The following is a 24,209-nucleotide window of genomic DNA, read 5'->3' on the forward strand; positions in this document are numbered from 1 at the left end:
GACCATCCAACAGGCATGCCACTCACAGGACTTACACCAATGACGTCAAACCTATGGGACTGGGTCAAAGCCTCAAGCTCCTCTTGTTGGTTCCTCATGCTGCATTAGTGTAGAAAGATTTCAGGAAGATTAGGCCTTTCTGGGAAAGAACTACAGAAGTTCACAAGGCATGCAATCAGTTAAGGAGCTGTACACAGACAGCCTAAGAACAGCCTATACTTAACACAAATGATGTGCAAGAGTGGCCTCCAGTTCACCATAACTTCAGCTCAAAGTTATCTGTATTACAGTGCACCTTCAGAGAGCTGCACAGTATAGCACAAACTGATTTACAGCTACAAACATTCATCAGCGACACAAGTCAGCACCCAAAACTGCAATGTGTTTGCACATCCTCACTGCTAACTCTGACCCCAGGATTCTATCTATGTTCTTTGATTGACACCTTACCTAACCTTGACTAACATCAAAATCAGGACAACTCTGGCAGGATACAACACCAGCTAAGCAAACTGAAGGGCATTATGGTTAAATAAATAATTACCCCTAAGCTCCAGAGATTACAACTACAACAACAACAAAAAATCCTTTGAAGGAATAGATCATCACAGCAGCACCGTGCACTGTTCACTGCCAGTACACTCAGCAGCTGCTAGAAAGTGCCAATTTGGCAGCACTTGGCCTAATTGCCATGAGACCATTGACAGAGGTGGCTCAGCAGCTCGTTTTACTTTTACAAACATTTTTTTGTACACTTAACTGGAATGGGAATGACAGCGAGAGAACAAAAATAATTTTAAGGCCTTGATTTTTATTTTAAGTGTCTGGAAAACTATAGTCTCCAGTACAGACTTAGTAGTATTACTGGTTATAAGTTTCTCTGCTTTTCAAACTTAACATAAAATGAGATACAAACTTTTGTAACTGATGAATATCAATAATGAATTGCAGTAAGACTGTTACAAGTATTCAGGAGGTGGAGAGAGTGGACACAAAACTGTTTCTGAAAGACCAAGGTTTCTGGGAAGGACTTGCAAATCACATGATCAACACTTAACATTTACCTGTGTAGAGCTAGAAGTGATTCTGAAATGCCAAGATCTATTGGGAGAATCAAGCTTTTCTGCCCTGTTGTATCACCTTTGCTTTCCATTCAGCAGATCCACATTAACTCACTAACCCAGCATACCCATGAATCAGATGCTGATAAGCTTAATGAGGTATCATGGTTTAACCCTATCTACAAATAAAGTAGGAGTTAAGAAAATAAATCACAATGAAGAGTATCACTGGTGTTTTGCTGATCAACTGTTATGGTAATGCTGCATCCATCTCCATCACTCACTCTGGATAATGGATCAGTACTTGAGTAAGAAGCTATAAAGCAAGCTAGAAAGATATAACCATCTTGTCTATACATAAAACACAGTAGCTCTAGCACCACTTCGAGAATGTGCACTTTTATTTATATTGGCATATCTCCTATCTCTTTGTTTCTATGTCTTCCAAGGCTTAGAGATATTAATAAGGAGAATTTTCAGCTAATTTCTGATTTTTTCTTTGCCTCTCCTTTCTTTGCAGTCGATTAGGTTATGACACTCTCGTGAAGGATGAAGTAGAGAGGCCTTGTAAATATGATGGTTTAGATTCTAGGACTTTGAGACCAACAAGCGAGATAGAAATGAAGGCAAGCTTTGAGATGGAGGGTGTCGGGCCATCAGCTAGTGAACAATAGTGTGCCTAGCTGAGGGCCAGCTCCCTTGATTAAACAATACCCTTCTGCTTGCCTTAGGTAAGGGGACAGTTCTATTGGCTGCAGGTAAATGTTGTGAGGTTGGTATCTTGTATTAGATTGGTTGGTCCAACACAGACTATTCAACTTGGAAAGACATTTATTGTATGGTATTCAGAAGCTCCTCTTCTTTTCCTGCTCTCTCTTGGCCTGCTTTGGCTGTGCTCAGCAGCTACAAGCAAGGCCCTCACAATAAACCAGGTGCTACCACAGTTGCTTTGCTTACAGAGATACTTTGTCGCCGATTCTGCCATCACCCTGAAGCTCCTACAGATAGTATTTAAATTATTAACACCCTCGACTGAGGTTTTCAAAAAAAACCATTCTGAAGCAGGACAAACCCAGGAGCGGTATTCACTTTAAATAATTCTAGTAGTCCAATTAGAAAAGCTGTGAGCTTTTTGTTTCTTAGTTGCCTGGAGACATGGAATACTTCGGTGAAAAAGGACACGCACAGTACCAGCAGGTATTAGGGTTTTCTTCAAGGCAGAAGGGCTTGGCAAAAGAAGAAACAGCACCTTGGAAAAGAAGTTAAAAAGAACTATTGGATTTGGCCATGCTCCATGTACATGTTAAAGATCTTCCAAAGATGCCATCTGTTTGTGAGTTTCCTCACATAACCAACAACCTAGACACTACAAGGATCCAATCAGCAAACAAAATCCAAGAAGACTCTCCAGCCATGTCAAATATTTATTAAGCTCTCTTGCTACAGAAGAAGACAGAAAGAGAGAACAAAATAAAAAACAGAAGAGAAGAAAGTATGTCTTAATTGTGTGGAGAGCTGGCACTGCAGCCCTTATGTGTGGAAGGTGCAGAATAACCCTCATGTCATAGCACTTAACAGCAAACGCTGCTTCACTACTCAGTTTTAGCATTTTCAGTTTAAGAGAGCTGGACAATGGAAGCTTTAAAACCAAAAAAGATTAGGTAGCAGTACAATGAATTTGTCTTCAATCTTTCATTTCTCAATCAGCACTCAATTTTTCCCCTTATGAGTTTTCAATATGAAAACATGACATGGAGAATCACACAGAGAGTAATCGTGTCTTTAAAAAGTGAATATAATTTTAATTGATCTATACGAGCCCCTCATCTCCCAACATCCCAACACCACTAAGTCAAAAGAAGTTTTGGTACTCATATGTAAGAAGTAGGTTAAATACCAAAGTTAATCCCTTCAGAAGGAAACACATTTTTGTGCGAAAGTGACAGTGGCATTTTAAGTGCCAGTGGCATTTTAAGTGCCAGCATTCAACTGGTTTATTGTATCACTACTACAAATAAGAAAACACAAGGTATGCTGGACAATTATCCAGAGTTCTGATCAGCACACCTGATAATCCCATGCAGCAGCAAAATGTTTGGTTTTGAAAAAGAAAAGAGTTCTGTCAGGCTGCTTTTCTGCAACATTCATTGTGTAAATAAACATGTAATTTTAAGTATTTAATTTACAGAGACTGGATAATTCCACTTGTTCCAAACTCTACTTGTTTAAATATCTGATGTTTAAAATTAAGATAATGACTTAAGTCAGTCCTAAAATCCTCAGACTCAGCCTTCCATAAGGGCCCACAGTCCATTTTCAGAGATGTACTATATATGTACAAAGATCTGCTCTTCCATTTTAGAAGTTGATAGCTTTGCCAAAGGATGCTGCTAGGTTTGCTTCCCTGAAGGCTTCTGACACTGTCTGTAGAGAGCAAACACAGAAGTTACAAGTCATTAATAGCTACATGGAGTAACAGCATGTCTGTGTAATGTGTTCAACAGTCCCTTTAGAAACACTTACTGGATGGGCATGGCAAACTCTGGCTACATCTTCACATGATGCTCCATATTCCATAGCAAGGGCAGCTTCATTCACCATTTCACCAGCACCCTGTAATTTAATGGTATTTGCAATTAGCACAAATCCTTACGCAGTTGTCCAGGTTCTGCTGAATCAGTAACACTTATAAATAAGCATTTTCTGCTCAAAAAGAAAAGTAACGTTTTAACCAGCACTTCATCTGTGTTCTGATGTAGGTTGTAAGTACTGAACCTATTTGGTGACTGTGCTCAAACCTAGCATAAATCTAAACATTAATGAGAGTATTTGTTGTGTCATTCCTGAGAGTTCTGCAAAAGCTGGGCATTTTTCCATGAAAGGAAACCTACCCAAAACTTCAATGCTTCCCTGAAAAGTTAAATAGGTAACTAGATTTAAAAAAAAAAAAAAACATGTTACTACACCTACACCCTCATTTTTATTTGCTGTATTTATGCATATTTACCAAGAGGACATATCTTTGAGGAGTCAAAAACAGTTAAATCTCCTCTCACATTTTTAGCACTCAGATCCACAGCCACAAAATTTCCTCCCAGTGCCTTTCCCAGTGAAGAAAATTAGATTTGTTGGTATGAGACACACAAAGTTGTGCTTCCTTTAAGGCATGCTGGTTTCTAAACTACTGCAATTGCAAGAGAAAGTAATAGCATAGAATCTTATTGAGAGCAGTTTGGTGTTTCTCTTAAACAAAGCTGTACACAAAAATGTATGGAAGTGTTTCTGCAAACATATTTTGAAAAAGAAAATTATTTACAGTTAAGAAATAAAACAGATAAAACTGGGGTCTAACTTTGACCAAAAAAAAAAACCAAACCCAAACTTCCTAAACATCAGAAATCCCAAAGGTTTTTTTACTCTCAGTTCCATAAATTACTGACCCCAGATTTGGTGACTGGAGCATAAGATTACCACCTTTGCTGAAGTCTTTAGTTGGAGAGAAGGGAAAAAAGAAAACACCAATGAAAAAGCCAGTCTTTTCAGCTCCCTCAGCTTCCAAAAGCTGAATCAACTATTTCTGCTGTTCTCTCAAATATTTGGCAGTATTCATAAAAATAAAATGAAAAAAAAAATCCTACAACGAACACCACCACCAAAAAACCTCACCACACTCAACTGGTCAAAGAAACCAAATGATCATAGCAACTCAAGAGGAATAAAAACAGCTGGCCTTTTTTTTAGTTACACCAAAGTAACTAAAAAGTGGGAAGGAGGGCAGGGGTGCAGAACAGAACAGTAAAAAAAAAATAATTATGAACTCAAATCTTCCTGTTTACAAACACCACTTTTACCACAACAACATTGCAACACTAAACAAAAAGAACATTACAAGGCCAAGAAAGCATAATTGATGATACTTACTGGGCCTAAAATGTGAGCACCCAACATCCTGTCTGTCGACTTTTGACTAAGTATCTTCACCATGCCATCTGTGTCAGCATTTGTCTTTGCTCTACTGTTTGCAGCAAATGGAAATTTCCCAATTTTGTATTCAACACCCTGCAAAACAGATGTGTTACTGAGTTAATGACCAACAAGAACAATGTAACCAACTGTTACATACATGAGGAGAAGCAATACAGAACTAAAACAGGAGATGCAGAGGAATGTACATGAACAATCACCAAAAGCAGTTAAGTGTGTTAAAAAAAGGATTATTTGCAAACAAACAATGTTAATGTCACAGAACGCAAGTCATGAAAGAGAACTGTGGTTCTTGGGAGAGTGGCATGCACAAGAGCTTCATTCACTCACAGCCCCTAAGCAATAAATTCAAATGCAGAAATTTGGATAAAGTAGCCAGATAAACAGCTAGAGAGTGAAACCAGGCCCAAAGTGGAAAACCAGTTTTTGTCAGAAAAGAAAACAAACAGTACCTCTTCTTTCAGCTGTTCTTCTGACTTGCCAACCCAGGCCACTTCTGGGTGAGTGTAGATGACAGAGGGAACGCAGTTATAGTCAATGTGAACTGCTCCCCCAGCCATGCCTTCTACACAAAGAATGCCTTCGTCCTCAGCTTTGTGGGCCAGCATCGGTCCAGCAACTACATCACCAATAGCATAGATGCTATCAGACCAATGAAACAGAATAAGACACTGTTTAAAAACATCCTAGCACACCTGGGCTACCTTACATAACATTCTGTTTGAAACATGTTACTGAAAACTCTAATCAAAACAAATTAAAATACTTTATTTTAGCCGTTTCCACAGAATGACCACCCCTCAAGAGGTACTTAGTGACATGAAATAGAGAGTGACTTTTAAATTACAAAACTTCAAAGGCTGACTAAAAATTTTTAGCTACTGGAGTGATACAGATACCTTGAGTTTTCAGAAAAGGAAAATATGTTCTGTTATTAAAAATCTTAATCTTTTAAAAACTTGAATCTTAAAAAACTGTAGTAATTTAAACTTTAAAAATAAGTGTTCTGCATTAAAAAAAGGAAAAATTAGTCTTACTTTGGAATCTTGGTTTGGAATCTGTTGTTGACTGGAATTCTTCCCTTCTTATCAAGTTCAATTCCAATTTCCTCAAGACCTAGGTTTTTTGTAAAAGGACGCCTACCGATGCAAACTAGGAGCACATCACAAGTTATTACTTCTGCCTTGCCACCAGCAGCAGCTTCAACACTACAGGAAAACAAGAAGCAAAAATGCTAAGCTGTAAACTTGCAGCCTTATCTCTCTGGCTAGTAACTAATACGACACAAGATTGTCACCTCCTGGCTGGGTCTGGCACCCAAAGCACTTCACTCAGCTTGCCCTGTGCTTCCTCCGTGCAAGAGTTCAGCAGCAGAAGAGGCAGGAAGGGACAACACCTCTTATTACATTTCTTAACAATTGAGAGAAATTGCGAGAAATTCAGGGTGTATTTTCAATAGCAAATAGCATGACCTGATAGGGTCAAAACTGTACAGCAAAGTAATGGCTGCTGAGTACTTGCCACCCAAAGTATAAATACTTGGGGGTGGGGTAGGGCCATGTAGTCTCAGCCATGTACTCTCCTTCTGGCCCAGGAACCAAAGACCTGTTAGCAGCTGCCGTGCATCCCATGCATCCTGCAAATGCATCTCGTGTTTTATTGCACCCAGAACAGGTTCAGCTCACGTCCTCTGAGAGCACAAGAGCTAAAGTATGGAAAGTGTGGACAGTTGTGTTTCAAAAGCCTACTCTAAACCAAAATGATACCAAGTAGAAACAGACTACATGAGATATTCAACCAGCATCAGAATGGCATGTAAAGAAGCCAAAATCCTGGACTTTACAGTGATGGGTGACAGACTATCCCAAGCTCCAGTGATACAGCAAGTAAGTCACCATATTAAGTTTCCAGTGAAAAAACATTCAAGCTTATTTTGGTGAAGTAACATCAAGCGTTTTTTTAAACTACAGTTTTTGCATAGAGAATCCATTAACACGAACAGAACTAGTACATACTTACAGACTTTTACAAAACAAATTTGCTTTATGTGTTTCTATATTAACTGTTCATGTATAAAACTTCAAAGGTCTTGAGTATGACCATTAAAATAGACTCTTCAGATAGTTTCTTTTATTTCTGTTCAAGAAGAAGAATATCTCTGCCCTGCTTACCCTAAGACAAGATGATCTTCCAGTAGGTAGCCAAGAATTAATGGCTTGGAAATGACTGTATGAACAATCATGGTATTTATGCTAATTCTTCCAGAAGCAAGTATCTTCCATGAAAAGAATGATTTAAAGTTCCATTCTATTACTGATCTCATTATAACAGTGGTTTTATTCCTGCAAGCCCCCAAGTCAATGGAACCTCTATAAGCAACTTACGACTTCATAAACCCAAAATTTTGAGCTAAGTTACAAATTTAGCTGCATTAAAGAATGAATTTTCATTCCTGTTTAAACAATTATATCAGACAGTATTTTTAAATAATTTGATGGGCTGGCAAGAATACATTTTGCATTCCTTTAGTTTTATGTTAAACACTTACGCTACATCTATTTTTCCATCTGGTCTCTTGGTAGCACCAGTAACTTTGGTGTTCAGTTTAAACTTGAATCCCTGCTTCTGGAGAATACGTTGGAAGTTTTTAGAGATCTCCATGTCAATTCCCATTCCACCAACATGGCCCATGAACTCAACAGCTGTCACATCTGCACCGAGGCGCTGCCAAACTGAACCCTGCAGTCACATCAACACAGGCAAAAAGTTTTTGAAAAGCAAACTTCAGATACTTTTACTCTAATATTTACAAGGGACTGTACACTCTTCTAAAGCAGGATAACATGTAACAGCAAACTGATCGGTTTCTACAAACATGACAGCGTAAAATAAAACAAGTTCAACTTTCCCCAACCCTTCCATGAAAGGATTTATCTTTTTTTATATGCAAACTCAAAACTTCCAGGACCAAATTCAGGGAATTAGGCTTTTAAAGAAATAGCTAATGAAATAAGTAAATATAACTCATGTATGTTTTATACTATAGGATAACTCATGTATGTTTTATACTATAGGTATAGAAGAAATTCAAAATCAAAGAATCTGAAAGGAAAACCCAAAGGGAATTGCTTGTGGTGCTCTAATACCACTACTAATTAATCAAAACAATACCACACTAAGGAAATTTTACATAACAAAATGGAGCCACGGCTGGTCCTGTCTGTATTCACAGCCTTAACCATGGTCATCAGCCTCTCCAAGGAAACCCATGTACACACTATTTTCCTGCAGTTACCCACATCCACCCAACACAGTAGACTAAGCAACCACGTGGCAGATGGGCATAGCTTCAAGCAGCTGCAAGACCAGGAAATATGAATTCTTTTTGAAATGTGTAGATGTGAGGCAAAAGGACTCAGATCACAATGAAATACAAAGTCTCCACGCTTTTGGTTGATAGAATATGTACTATCAGATCACATTAAACACATCTTAACTACTAAACATAAGAATTTATCCTGACTATCCTGGCATTCCCTCACATGCCTACTCCTCCAAAAGAGAAAAATAAATATGTGAGGCCTTGTATGTTCCTCTCTCATCTCTCTGCTTATCTAACCAGCTGCAGAAGTACTGACCCAACAAACACTTACCCCAGCTTTTCTGCTAAAAATGGAGCTAGCAGGCTGTGAAGTCTGAACAGATTCACTACAACTCACTGAACTGTTAAATCACAGCAAAACCATCAAACACAACAAAAAATAACACCTTTTTCCTTTACACAGTAAAGGTTAAGTGGTTTAAATATCCTCTTACCAGTTCCACACCAATAACTCCTGCACCAATGACAACCATCTTTTCAGGAACCTTTTTCAGTGACAGCGCACCAGTGGATGACACGATGTTATCTTCATCAATCTAATGACAAAGAAATGCACAAAGGGAGGTTTACAACGTCTTTTACATATTATATACAAAACACAAAGAACATGAAGTGCAATCAGATGCAAACCATTATTACACATTAAATTGAGTGGCTATAAGACACTGGAAAGGAAGTACAATTAAATTCAAATACGTACAGTAATGCCAGGGAAGGGAGCAACTTCTGAACCTGTGGCTATGAGTATGTTCTTGGTATTGATAACTTGTGTGCTGCCATCTTCTTTAGTTGCAGTGACTTGGTTTTTGCCAGTTATTTTTCCAAACCCAGATACATGTACAACCTTTAGAAATCAGAACACAGTGAAGTCAGGTTCAAATATGTAAGTTAGGCTACATTTCACCTGAATCTCACTAATGCTTAGAGATGCTGCTAAAACATCTCTCTGCATCACTACCTGGTACAAATCACAAAGTAACTGTATACTATTCATTTAAACAAATTAAGAATGAAGGCACTGGGCATTTAAAGTTTCCTGGAAGAGAAGCATTCAAATTCTGCCCTTGTCATATCAGTCACTCTAATTAATGTATGTGGCAATATGAAAATGTAAAAAGTAAGAAATTCAGATCAGAAAAATGGATATAGCTCAGTATATAATGCAAACTAACCTTGTTTTGTTTAAATAAATGAGCAATTCCACCAGTTAGGGCCTTCACTGCACTACTCTTCTGTTCCATCATCTTCTCTAGATTCAAACGGATTCCTGTAACTAAGGTGGAAACAAAACAGCTTACACCAGGCATTGCAGTGTGTTCATGTTGAAGGAGCCAGCCTCAACACAGTTAACAGCTGGCATAGAAAGAGGTGTGGAATGGCCCTACTAAATGCTAAAGGTTACATTCAACAACTGCTATGATGAAAAGCAGTTCTGCACTTTTCAGCCAGAACTGACCTATCCATTAGTCAGAGTTCAAAGAGCACGCATATCCCTAAGCCTCCAGATGACAGATGAAGAATATTATTTATAACCATAAAAATTTTCTGAGCAGAAAACCATACTAATCAGATTTGGAAGATTAAATTTATTTCTTGGTGGAAACCACTTATGTTACAGGCATTGATAGCTCTTCACTCACTTTCAATTCCTCTGTTAGCAAAATCTTTTCCATGGGCCAAGTGATACAGATGTGAGTTGTTCAGCAAGGCCTAAAACAAACACACAAAAATGTGAATTTGGACATACATTCACAAGAACAAGTTATTTGTTATACAGAAAAAGAATGATACTATTTGCAAAATGTTCTCACTATAAAGTTTGACATATATGTATTTGAAAAGTTGTATTTCAATCACAGAAATTGTACACAGTAGCTCCTACTGAAAAAATCAATAAAGTTACATATTTTACACAGAAATAGAAAACAGTTAAATCCATGCCTACCCTTTTTGCTCATTTCGCCACAGAAATTGATAATTACTCCACAGATTAAAAAAACAACAACAAAAAAGGAACAGATCAAATAGAGGAAAATACGGATAATTCTTCTGATTGCCAAAGAGAAGATAGAGAAATACTGGATGAGGAAAATCTACACTAAAATGCCTGTTAAGATTTTAGCCTGTGTAGACATATATGAGTTAAATGCTGAGGTTTTGTGCTGAAGTTTCTATAACTGCACAGCCGAGATGAAGCTGGATAGCTTTGAGCCAGCTCAGGTACATGGATCTTCCAAATTCATAGATATAATTAGAACAGTTTTTACATGGATGACTATGAATTAGTAGCTTCAAATTCACAACCTCGATAATTGTATTTTGATTAGAAATAACAATACAGCTAAGGCAAGATCTTACTAAGAAAATTGATTCTTTTCTTATAGCCACCCCAAACATGAAGTTATCTGTATCTTTGCAAGAACAACAGTGTGAGTGTGCAAAGACTTAAATTTAAAGCAGGCACAGTAAAAGATTCAAAGGCATTTTGAAATACTTGCCTTATCTACATATGCTTGAGTAAAACTAATACTATCACAATAAGATCATTCCATTTTTGTAATTTTAACCAACTTTCTTTAAAAGTAATTTCCCTCTTCATGCAACTTTCACAGCCCTGAATCTGTAACATCCACATTACTTAAAAGATACAATCACGGTTTAAGACTTCAGCAGCTAGAAATGAAAAAAAAAAAATCCATGCCCAATGGATTATTTTGGGTGGTTTTCTGGAAAGGAATATTTGAATAATTTGTTATTGCCTTGGTGTACACAGCCTACATATCCACTTCTGAAGTTTTTTTGCCATTCAAACGAATTCTAGATAGTATTTAAGTTTAGCCATGGGTTCAACAGTATTTTCATAGGAACTCTAAAGGACAAAAAAATAAAAAGGGTCTTGAGACGTTAGTTAAATAGAAGTTAAACAGTTAATAGATCCTAGCAGTTTCAAACTTTCAAGGTAACACTGTGTGCATTACCATTTTTGAGTGGTGCTTCAATATATTAAGATATTCTGAACTTGATGAAAACAATTACTAAATGTTTAGAAAAATGAATATAAAAACCTAAAAAATGTAGTATTTATACTGTATTTTCTTCTCCCATGCTAATGGAGCCTCTTGAGCAAAAGGATTAGAAACAGCAACACAGTTAGGAGGGATCTTGTTAAGAATGTCTCTTACTACAGCCACCACAATCCTGGCATTAGCAGTGTGCTCCTTCACCTGCTGGGTGCTATTCAGGCAGATTCCCCAGCAACTGTTCTTACAAACACTGAGGTGTGAAACTACTTTAAACTAGATTGCCAATGTCAAATACGAAGTTCTTAATTTCTTCTTGCTTCTCCTTTCCTTCAGAGTGCATGTGTTTGACTCAGACCCTTCTCTCCATGCCTGCGTTACTCCACACAAGCACCAGCAGCCTCACCCTCCAGACCACTCTGTACATGTAAATCCACCTTGAGAAATTTCTTTCTAATCTCCTTCCAAGTGAAGCAAATCATGTCAGCTGTTTTGAATGAAGCTATGACACACTACACACACTTACCTTGGATGGAATACATCCAACATTCAAACAGGTTCCCCCTAATGTTGCATTTTTTTCCACACAGACAGTCTGAGGAAAAAAAAAAGAGGAGAAAAAAATTTTAGTAATACTATGCCACCAGTCTCACAATTTAGAATTGATGACAAAGACATTTGTCTACTTATCTAGTAATTCTACCTCTACAAGTGCTGCATTAATTTCATTCCTAGATTTATTTTACAGCTCATATTTACCTTTCCTCATTTTTTGTTAACTTAAAACCCACAAAATAGCTCTTTGCAACCAAATTCTCTACCAAACGACAGTCAATGCACCATACAGACTTTCATACAAGTGCTGGCTACTAAAACAATCTATAAAGAAAATAATAAATACAAAACTCAGTCCAGTGAAAGATGTTCCCCAAACAGTTACAGAAAAAAACTGCAAAAAACAAAACAGATAAATCACGTGAAGATTTATAAAACAAGAAAACAACTGGTAAGTGAACTGGCATAGCTTAAAATGCCATGAAGCAATCTTTTCTTCAAAGAAAACAAAACAGAACAAAACCCCCAAGCCACAAACAACATTTCCTCCCACTGCTATAAAGTTGTACCAACACCTATAAAGAAAGAAAAAACAAAAATCAAATCAACCAAAACCAAACAAAAATAAGGTCAATACCAATAGGAATTAAAAAAAAAATTCATCTCCTTCTCATTAAGCTGACAACATCAAAGTGTGCAAAGGACAAAATCATCTGCCAAAATTTCATATAAAAACAGATCACTAGGAGAGAGAGTGGGGAGTATCCTAAACCATTTTTGTAGAAGCAAAGGAATTGGCATCTCCTTCTTTGGAAGTCACACACATATTCAAAATAGTTGTTCCTTGGTTTACAGATTTACACTATTGAGAGTTCCAGTCCACTGAGAGGCAACTACCTAGGTGAAAGCCTTTCACAATTTCTTTAAATTGCTGCTTTTGTGCTACGGTAGGGGTGATGCTAACATGAACAACAGAATTCACCAAATCAAGTCACAGGAACATTGAGGCATGCTTATCCCCTACCTCCTCTTCCTCTTGTTTTAAGTACATGAAGACATGAAACACAACACGAGGACTTCAAAAGCTGCACCATGGATCAAACAGCACCAGACTGCTCCTACCTTTACCCAATAAGGATGTTCTGCCTCATCCATTTTACACAAACTTCACTGCCAAGGCCAAGCAAAGCTTTTGGAAAGCCAATACCCAGAGAACACTATTGGCAATAACGAGGCATACTGTGGTGGTGATACAAGGACCCAATGCTTGTACTAGTAGAAACAGCATTAAAATTGAAATTTAAGTAATTCAGTAGAGCAGAATCAGGTTCTTCCATGGATGGTGTAACTATACAGTCTTTTTGCCAGTCTGCTAAAAAATCTCCTTACATTCCTCAAGGACACCAAAAACATTCTACATGCTTATTCAACGATACTTACGACCTTATGACGTACATAAGTATGTCCAAGCATTTTCCCCTCTCTAACTAGCTGTGAAACAGTGTAACAAAACTATTTTTACTATGATGAAAAACAGAATCCAGGGCACTTTTCAACCCCCTTGTGTATAGTATCCTATTGTTAAGCACACATATGAAGGGCTCAAGGACAGTACTGTTCCAAGAAAAGCTGCTTTATAGCCAGCCACAAGAATAGCTTTAGAATAATCAAACATGAACTCACATGGCAGAAGGCCACAGTCTTAATTAAAACCTGCAGCACTCAGCACCATTTTCTCAGGTTACTAGCTAAATACCCACATACATCCAGAAGCAAGAGTACTTTTGACAAAACAGTAATTCACAAAGATGTATAAAGACAACTCAATTATTTTGCAGTAGGTCACAGGCAGATGTACAACTTAATGGAATCTCAAACATTTATATTTTGATACAGTTACAAATTAGAAGGCTTAAAGATACTGAAAAAGATGTTACTGACACCCAGTTGTTGGAGTACTGACCAGTGAGGAACAACACTCAGAATTACAGACAAACTCAGTTTTGACGGGACCTCCTCTAAAGGCCATCTAGTCCAACCTCCTTCTCCAAGCACAGTCAAATCACAGACACTGAGGGAGGTGATTCCCCCTCTACTCTGCTCTCATGAGACCCCACCTGGAGCACTGTGTCCAGCTCTGGGGCCCAACACAGGACAGATGTGGACCTGCTGGGGCGAGTCCAGAGGAGGCCACCAAGCTGATCACAGCGCTGGAGCAGGTCTCGTATGAAGACAGGCTGAGAAGGCTCTGGGGAGACCTTACAGCAGCCTCCAGTACCTAAAGGGAGTTGCAAGAAGCTACTCCTGGAGAGGGACTCTTCACAAGGACATTTAGTGACAGCCTTAAGCTGAAGGGCATAGATTTAGATCAGCTCTTAGGAAGAATTCTTTACCATTAGGGTGTTGAGGCACAGGAATAGGTTGCCCAGAGTTATGGATTCCCCACCCCTGAATGTTCAAGGCCAGGCTGGATGAGTGTCTGGATAACACAGTCTAGTGGAAGGTGCCCCTGCCCATGGCAGGGGAGTTGGAACAAGGCCAACTTTAACATCCCTTCCAACCCAAACCATTCTGTGATTCTATGATGTACTAGGTGGCTCAGGGCCTTGTACAGCTAAGCTCTGAAAATACTGAAAGATGAAGACTACAGGCTGCGTGGGCCCCCATTCCTGCGCTTCGCTGGAACTCATCACCAGGAGTTCTTATCCTTACCAGGTGGTCAAACCAGCTCATTTTGGTCATGAAGTCCATTTTAGTGACATATCAAACAGCAGAAACATGCTCAAGACTGCTAGCACCACCTTCTCAGAGTTCCAGATAATTATGAGAACAATAATGCAGTGCCAAGAGTGTCAGTTGGTCTCATATTAAGAACTGAAGGCAAAAAAATATCCTGAAGTCACATTCTGTACTTTCGTAAGTTTAAAAACATCTGAAATATATTATACACATATAGCTCTCACAATACTTAATTAAATGACACACCAATAGTGCATGAGGCACAAACTGCCTCTTCTGAAAGGTGTTCAAAGACAGCAGGCAGAACAACAGAGATGAACATAAATAAATGTAACTAAGATACTACAGTATTTCTACACACATATTTTTGCCTCTAAAATTCTCACATGGCAGTAATCACATCCAAAAAGTATATCAGCTGAATATGGCTTTTTCCCTGCTGAGTTCCCTCAGCCTGTTCTTCAGAATAGTTTTCCAGTGGTCTTTTTGTCAGTCATTATCCCTTTAGTTTTCCCTTTGTTGAGAAAAATTTTCCTTCCTAGCACTGTTTTCCCATGTTCTCTTCCACAAAACATAAGCCCACCTCAATTACCACTTCCAACCACAAGTCACCTGTCCTAAGCAGCTCTGTCAGTTGCAGGGCTATAGAGAATAATACAGTCAGACCCCCATTTCAAGTTCTGCATAATCTGGGTAAGCAAGGTAAGAAAACATTAACAAAACATGCCAACAGCATCTGGTGGCCCAAGATGTGTCAGAAGAATTATAGTATCACACAGACAACTTTTAAGTTCACCTGGATGAGTATTCTGCTATCTGAGTGAGGTCTCACCTTAAATCCAAGCTGAGCTGCTTTGATAGCAGCAACATATCCTCCAGGCCCAGAGCCAATAACCGTGACATCGGCATCAACTGAAACACAGAACAGCTCAGTTATTGGTTTTTTCACCTAAATAATTGCATTTTAAGCATTATGCAAGTTAATGAAATAGAATTAGATAAGGAAACTAGACCTCATATCTGAAAGTAACTTTCTAAACACGAGGAAAGGTTGTGTAAAGGTATTCATTCCACAAGAAAAATAACCAGTCTTAAATTTCACAAGGAAAATCATGTAAAATGACATCAAGAAACTGAATTTCCCATCTCTCTTGTTCTAAAGCCTTTAAGAACTTAACCCAAGATGTCTCGATAGTTTACTGTAACTATTTTTTCCAACATAGCTTGTGTTGATGTTTAGCACAAAACATTAATGCTTACTGAATGCCACAAATTTATAAAGGGGAAAACACGGCTGCAATTGGTATCTGTGCAACCTCTGTTGACTATAAAGCAGTGGAAGTTATGAACTTCGTACCTAGTTCATATCTTGTAACCACAATCTCTTTTAGAATATTAATTAATATTAATTGATTAACATAAAAACAGCGATGAAGTTCAATTTTATTTACAGCTTTAGCCTGAAACCAAATTATGCAAATAAACCACCATTTTCATCTAAATATCCACCCTGACATGGTTTCACCTGTAAGACTGATTTCTGAGTTTGAATTATTGTTTTCTCTTTTGTGGGCATCTGGGTTGGGGTTTTTTTTTTGTCCAAGAAAGGTTTCTCACAAGAAATTACCTTGATCAGCATAGGACCTTTGTGGCACTGCACAAACTCCCTGAAGACCATGATGAATCCGATCAAACTGGCTTCTCTAGAAAGAAAATAATAAGAACCCCTTAGCTTCACAAGTTTATGTCTATCCTTGAGGGAAAATAAGCATTCAGGCACACACAGACGAACACACAGTTACTGTCACCAGTTAACCAAAACAGGAACAGCAGGACAAGCACAGCGGGCTCTGACTGGAACAAGAGGCAGAGGTTGCTCTGCCACTTACCTGCTCTGTCACCTCAGTCTGTCATCACACCTGTTCTCAGGTCACTCTCACCTCAGGCTGCCTCTAACTACAAAACTTTCAACTCTTTATATGGGGCTCTCAAACCACATAATGACACAAATTAGACGTCCACAGGAGTTTAAAAAGAGTCTTGTTCTGCAACCAACCCCTTCAGCCAATTCCTATGTACAGGCAGCTGTCTCTCATAGGAGGTTCAGGAGGGCGTTTTTTTAACCTTTATGAAAAAGTAATGGGACAGCACAGAACAGCTGCTACAAACACGTCGAGGGCTGATCGCCCTGCAACTGATTACCGAATATCCCCGGAAACACTTGCGAAGTCCCCAGCACCGCAGCCCAAAATCCGGAGCCAGCTGACGGTGACGCTTTTTGCAGCCCCCACGACCGCGGCCTCCCGCGGGCCGGGACACCGGGGGACAAGCACCGACAACGCTCACGGCAGCAGGGAGGCTGGTCCCTGCCGCTCACGGAGCCTGAGGGCCGCCGCAGCCGCCGCGTCCCCTCCGCCCCGCCGAGCGGCGAGGGAAGGGGACAGCGGGGCAGGAGGGGAGCGCGGCCAAGGCCCGCGCCCGCCTCAAGGCGCCGCTCCGGCCCCGCCCGCCCTCACGCACGCCCCCGGCAGGCTGGGGGGGCTCTGAAGAAAGCCCAGGCCCGAGCCGCCCGGCGCGGCTTCCGTCCCTTGTCCCCTCCCTGGCCCTCGCCTCGCCGCCCGGCAGTGCCATACCCGAGCGAGCGCGCAGGAGACGCGGCCCCAGCGCTGCATGTCCGCGGTGCCGCCGCGCCCGGCCGCTCAAGGACTCCGCGGACGCGCGCAGGCGCAGGCGCAGTGCCGGGCGGGCCGCGGCGGCGCGGGGCGGGGCCGGGCGGGCGCGGAGGCCTCAGGGCTGGGAGCTGTGGGCATGGTCCTGGCCAAACCCGGCTGCGCTGGGACACCTGCACCAGGTGACGCGGGAGCACATCCAGGTCATGTTGGAATGTCTGCAGAGAGGGAGAGACCGCGACCGCCCTGGGCAGCTGTTCCAGTGCTCCGCCACCCAACGTAAAGAAGTTCTTCCTCATGTTGAGGTTGAGCTGCTTGTGTTTCAGTTAATGGCCACTGCTCCTCTTCCTGTCGCCGGCACCACTGAAAAGAGTCTGGCACATCCTCTTGGCACCAGTCTTTGAGATATTTAGAGAATAAGAGAATCATAGAATATGCTGAGTTGGAAGGGGCCCTGCCTCTGCACAGGGCATCCCAAGAGTCGCTCTCTGTGCCCGAGAGCATTGTCCAAACACTTCTAGAACTCTGTCAGGCTGGTGCTGTGCCCGCTTCCCTGGGGAGCCCATTTCAATGTCCAACCACCCTGTGGGTGAAGAAACTTTTTCTAATATCCAATCTAAACCTCCCCTGACCCAGCTTCATGACGTTTCCTTGAGTCCTGTCACTGATCACGAGAATGAAGAGGTTGGCACCTGACTTCCCCTTGTGAAAATGTTCAAGACCACAATAAGGTCTCCCCTCAGTCTCCTCCAGGCTGAACAGACCAAGTGACATCATAAGGCCTCATAAATCTTCTCCTCGTAAGGCTTTTCCTTCAGACCCCTCAGCATCCTCATGGCCTCCTTTATGGCTCTCTAATAACTCAAAGTCTTTTTTATATTGCGATGCCCAAAACTGCTCCCAGGATTTGAAGTGAGGCTGGCCCAGTGCAGAGCAGGGTGGGACAATCCCCTCCCTTGCCCAGCTGGCGATGCCCCCCAGGACGTGTTTGGCCCTCCTGGCTGCCGGGGCACTGCTGATTGATATTCAACTTCCCATTTGTATGCATTGATGAGATCCCTTCTCAGTCTTCTCCTGACTAAGCAGGCCCAGCTCCCTCAGCCTGTCATCTTAAGAAAGATGTTGCATCCCATTATCATCTTCATGGCTTCTGCTGGACACTCTCCAGCAGCTCTGTCTTTTTCTTGTACTGAACAAGTACAAGAGGAGTCTGGAACTGGACACAGCACTCCAGATGTGGCCTCACTAGGGCCACATAGAGGAGGAGGGCGACCTCCCTGGACCTGCTGGCTACACTGTTCCTGATGCACTCCAGGATACCATTGGATACCAGAATATTATCCTGGCCACATGGGCACACTGCCACTTCATAATTAACTTGTCACCCATCAAAACTCGCAAGTCCTTCTCAGTATGACTGCTCTCAAGTAGGTCAGACCCCAATCTGTGCTGGTGTTTGGGAGGTCATGGACCCACCTGGCACCAAAGTGAATCCTAGGGTGAGAAAAGCAGGCCCCAGACCCAGGCTGACTGCATCAGAACAACACCTGGGCACAAGCAGAGAACGGGAAATTACGTTTCAGAAGGAAACCTCTTCCATCTAATTGACAGTGAAATACCCACACATTTTTAAACTATTAAAAAATGTAAAATCTAAGATAATTTTGGAAAGACTTGGAATAATTGTTTTCAACTCATTTAATCAGGAAAAATTGAACTAGAATATTCTTGAGAGTATTCTCAAGCTAGAACATTCTCTAGAAGAAAATTCTTCTTGAGAAGAGGTAACTAAGAGAGAGCTTCATCAATGTATACAAGTATCTAAAGGGAGGTGCCAAGAAATTGAAGCCAGGCTGTCCTCAGTGGTGCCAAGCAATAGGACAAGAGGCAGTGGGCAGAAAGTGGTTCACAAGAAGTTCCACTTGAGTATGAGGAAGAACACCTTTACTGTACAGGTAGGTGACTGTGCACTGTAACACAGTGCCCAGAGAGGTTTTGGAGTCACCCTCACTGGACATATTTGAGAACCTTCTGGATGCAATCCTGTGCAATGTGCTCTGGGATGACACTGCTTGAGCAGGGAGTTTGGACAAGATGACCCACTGTGGTCCCGTCCAGTGTGACCAATTCTGTGCCTGTGTGGCAGTGAAATGCACAGAAAATCAATTTTTAAAACATTCGAAAATAAAAAATCTAAAATATTTAATTTTGGAAAGACTTTTAAATGTCTTGGAATATTTTTCCCAATTTATTTAACCAAGAAAATAATTGAACTAGAATATTGACACATTTTATAATTAGCATGACTTAATTTAATGCTCTTTTTCAGAACCTATATTTTTCCAGAATTTATACTTTCTTCTGGAAAATAGATTGTATTTTCTTCTACAATAGTAGATTGCACACCCTGCATTCCTCTGTTATTTGCACTTCAGCACATCAGTATTCTAAAACTTAAATCCTTCATTGCCTGTAGGAGAACAGCAATGGACCAAGATAATTTTCCTTCTATAGTGAATTCTACCTAATTTAGGGTATACATAGTATTCTGTTCAATTTATGCTAAAAACACCTAAATATGGCTTTAGGTAAGTGATATGCAACATAGGTCATGCTACTGATTTCCCACCTTGCCTGAAATTATTTTCTGTCAAAAAGAGTTCTCAGCTTTTCTAGATATACTGATTTCTCTCATATGTCAGTATTTCCATCAGAGGGCGGTGTTTTGCTCTTTCTCACATAGGGAAAAAGAAAAGGCTCTGTTCAGCAGGCAGAATTCCTCTTCTGTTTTTTTCCATAAGGATTTTTCTGATGAGCCTTTCAGCAATGCTGGAGACTGTATGTGCCCAATATTTTTATATTTAAATCCCTGTTGATTAGAGCATGGTGCTAATAATGCCAAGGTTGTGGGTTTGATCCTCATGTGGGCCATTCACTCAAGGTGGACTTGATGATCCTTGTGGGTCCCTTCCAACTTAGAATATTCTGTGATTCTAATGAGAATACATCCCAGAATTATCCTGATGGTTGCAGGGATAGTGTCATGTCCCCATCATTTCCTACCACCCTCACTAATGAGCCAACCAAAGAGAATGAACCCCAAAGCTGCTCCAGCTGTAGCTGACTGAAAATACTCAGCCAACACATTTTAATTTTTCTCCCAGCCCCCTGATGCACATTGGGGTGCTGGAGCTCTCCCCTCTGCACCGGCATTACATGAGTATTTCCAGAGAAATCACAGGTTTTTTAGACACTAATCTGAATGGCACGAGAATATTGTTACTGCAAGCAATGAACAAGACCATCTCCTGCAACAAGAAATGACTGGAGGCTCTGAGTGATGCCTCCAGTTACTGTGGCCACCAAAGGGAAGGCAGCTTGTGTGGTTATTGCTTCAGCACCCAGTCAAGAGGGTATAGGGGGCCTGGGGGAATGCAGGAAGCATTAAAGTGCGTATTAGTGGATGGGGATGGTGGGAAGGCAAAGGGGCACACAGGGAATGCAGGGTTAGATCCCTCCATCCCATTCACCTCAACTCTGGTAGTCACCTCTGAACAGCCTTGCCCATTAACTGCATGTCCCTTGGGGTCATGGTGGATGGGACAAATGTTCTGATCCTTGCTGGGTACTCTGCTGAAGTTTGGAGATTGTTAAAATTCTTTTTTTTGAAGTTTTACATCTCTGAGTAATAAAGATCATAAAGACAGTGTATTTATTGCCTGTAGAACTGTGGTACTTGTAAACCATGGACACCTGAGTACTTTTTGTTCCCTTCCTCCTGGCATGAGTCTACCTCACCTTGCTTTGGTTGTGGCACTCCTTCCATGAACACTGAGGTTACAGTACCTGTTTACATTCCCATTTTTTGTTGCATCCATGAGTACATGTAATGTCCCCTTGCAGCAAAGCAGGGTCCCAGGATTCCAGCTGCATGAGGAGGAATCTTGCCAGCAGGAGGAGGCAGGTGATCCTTCCCTTCTGCTCAGCACTGGGGAAACAGAGCTGAGGTTCTGTGTCTAGCTCTGGGTTCTCCATGACAGGGGAGACACAGACATACTGGAGATAGTCCAGCAAAGAGCCGTGGAGATGAAGAGGGGCTGGAGCACCTCTCCTGGAGAAGAGGAGGCTTGGAGGGATCTCATCAAGGTATACAGATACCTGAAGGGAGGGTGCACAGAGGATGGAGCTGGGCTCTTCTCAGTGGTGCCCAGTGACAGAATCAGAAATAGTGAGCACAAAGTGAAACACAGGAGGTTCCTTCCAAACTTGATTTCCTATGCAGGTGACTGAGCACTGGTACAGGCTGCCCAGAGAGGTTGTGGAGTCTCTCTCCTTGGAGTGTCTCAAAAGTCATCCAGACGTGATGCTGGGACACCAGCTCTAGGCTCCTCTCTGCTTGAGAAGAGGGTTAGATCAGATACCTCCGGAGATCCTTTCCAACCTCAACCATTCTGCAATTCTGTGTCAGGAAAAACCTGCATCATGGTTATTTGCTCTGAGAGTAAGAGTCAGCTCTGACTTGGAGCCAGAGGAAAGCTGCCGGCACAGGCTGAAGTCAGCAGAGGGCAATATGGCTGCATAGACTAACAGAGCTGCAAGGATGTGTTAGAGAGAAGCAGAGTATCCCATTTCTTTGAAATATGGAATATTTTCTTGCATTAAACATTGAAGTTTTACATACATACCTATGCACACATGTTTATTTGTACACATCAGCATTATCTATTATTACAGACAGACTGTAACACTGGATCTGGCTTGAGAAAACAGAACTAAAATAAGTTCCATATTTCATTCAAGGATTGGATGGTTGCCATCGATGTCTTGTAGCTTTGCAAAGCTGTAATTAGGAAAACACATTTTTAGGTTATTCCTCGTCTCTTTGGTAAATCCTTTTGGTAAACTCCTCTCTTTGTGAGAGGCAGGGCAAAGTGTATCCAGAAAGAGAGAGGGGTGGCATTTTGTTTTGCATCCTTGTTCAAAGGAGGGCACTGTGCTGCTTTCCAGACTGCTCAGCTTACTGCTCTGCATAGCAAACTTCTATCACTCAAGCAGTAAAGCAAGATGAGAAGTGCAGGGAAAGCTACAGCAAGTCAATGATCCCTGCTTGAGCTTCTGCACAAATATGTAGGATAAATAGGAGAGAAGGTGAGTGAAACTGGGCCAGATGCAAAATAGCGGCATACCTTGGGTTCACTGAAAAGGCAGGACAAAGCATATCAGCAGACCTGGTATGTGCTCTGTTGTGCAGGTATTTCACAGAGGTCTGTGGCTCCCAGGTGCTAGCAGGACAGTAAACTGGTCAGGACATTCCTCTGCCAGCTGGAGCTCTAAAGGAGCACACACAGGCAAGAAGGGGTTGGGGAGCTTGAAGCATTTTCAAGTGAGAGGATCAGAATTGCAGACCCTACAGAGGGCACCACAACAGGTGCTAGTGACAGGACACATTTAGGTTCTCTCACACCACCTGGTGAGACAAAAAAAGGGCACTGGTCCAAGCTGAACCATTATATACTGAAGACCTTGCCACATACCATGGTTAAACACCCAGCACCCTGCTTCTGGCAGTGGCTTGTGTGTGAGGTGGAATCCAGCTGCCTCACCTGAGGGAGTGATACTGCTTTGCATTTAAATGTTAGGCACCTAGAGAAGCCATCCTCCTAAAGCAGGTATCCAAATTCCCTACGTGGTCAGCAAGTGTCTTTGAAAAGAAGCACCCAGGAGATTTTATCTGCCTGTCTTACATGCATTCACTAAGACCAAGGCAATCTTCCTTGGGGCCTTCAAGGATTCCTGTCTCTGCTTTTACTACACAGAGTAAGCAAGCAATCATTGTGGGACTTACTGCAGCTGTCAGGGTTGGACATCTGGTTTAGCAGGTCTAATAGAAAACTTATCTTCTGTGCTCCTATGGGACATGCAGAAAGATTGGCAAATTGAGAGGGTCACTCATCCTATCGCCAGGTGGTTGCCAAGGATTGCCCTCCAATGGCCAGCTCTAGTGCTGCCATATGTCAAGCAGAGAGGGGACACAGATGACCTACACTAAACATGTAATTTTGATGAAGTCACAGCTTATGAGATAAAAGCTCACCCCATTAATGAAGAAGGGCCTCTAGAGGCCTGGAGAACCTGGGCATCTCAGGCTGCTCGATTGGGTCCTGCCCTTGGCATCCCTCAGACACAACTGTGTTGCTGCCTCTCAAAGGAGGCAGAGATGAACCTCCCTTTAGTCATCAGTTTGCTTAACTTGATATATCAAGTTTGTTTTGCAGAAAGACAGTGGGAGGTCTGTGCCTGATGTCCTTCCCTCCAATTTCCTTCCATGTGACTTTCTTCTCGGTAGCAATAATTTTGCAATAGCAGTGAGTGGCTTTGCATATCAGTAACTTGTTGTACCCTGTAAAATTCTGTTCCTTGCACATAACACTTGTGAAAATTTGTGGCTTAATTAGAAAGGAGATTATGGATGAGGCCAGTGCAGTATATGAAACCCTGTTTTGTTCATGGGAAAAGTCAGTATTTCTAGAAGGTTATACAAAAAAATGATTCACCGCAGGATAAAATTGCCCAGTGCCTATAATTCAAGGTCTTTGCAATGAGAATTAGAAAGATATATGATTGTTGTTTTCCTTTTTCTGTGCTCAATATCTCGTGCCAATTTAAAATTCTTTATAAACATTCATACCAGAGCTGATCATAAAATGCCAGGTAATTTTCACATGTGAAGCAAACCCACCCCACTTTCATTTGTTTTGAGCTCCCAGTTACATTTGCAACTTTGCAATAAAAATCAAAC

General features: G+C 41.2%; 1 protein-coding gene across 1 annotated transcript; it reads right to left on the reverse strand.

The window, feature by feature from the left end:
* Positions 1-2,472: 2,472 nt before the first annotated feature.
* DLD (dihydrolipoamide dehydrogenase) lies at positions 2,473-17,528 on the reverse strand. Its single transcript, XM_063396866.1, has 14 exons — positions 17,375-17,528; positions 16,369-16,444; positions 15,574-15,653; positions 11,974-12,042; positions 10,068-10,137; positions 9,600-9,700; positions 9,128-9,271; positions 8,862-8,963; positions 7,594-7,784; positions 6,083-6,253; positions 5,498-5,687; positions 4,983-5,120; positions 3,585-3,674; positions 2,473-3,485 (listed from the first exon to the last, which is right to left on the reverse strand). The coding sequence occupies exons 1-14, from the start codon at positions 17,411-17,413 to the stop codon at positions 3,420-3,422; spliced, it is 1,527 nt and encodes a 508-aa protein (XP_063252936.1). The 5' UTR covers positions 17,414-17,528; the 3' UTR covers positions 2,473-3,419.
* Between the last annotated feature and the right edge of the window lie 6,681 nt (positions 17,529-24,209).

Source organism: Prinia subflava, chromosome 4 (genome assembly GCF_021018805.1).
Source record: "Prinia subflava isolate CZ2003 ecotype Zambia chromosome 4, Cam_Psub_1.2, whole genome shotgun sequence".
Taxonomy (NCBI): domain Eukaryota; kingdom Metazoa; phylum Chordata; class Aves; order Passeriformes; family Cisticolidae; genus Prinia; species Prinia subflava.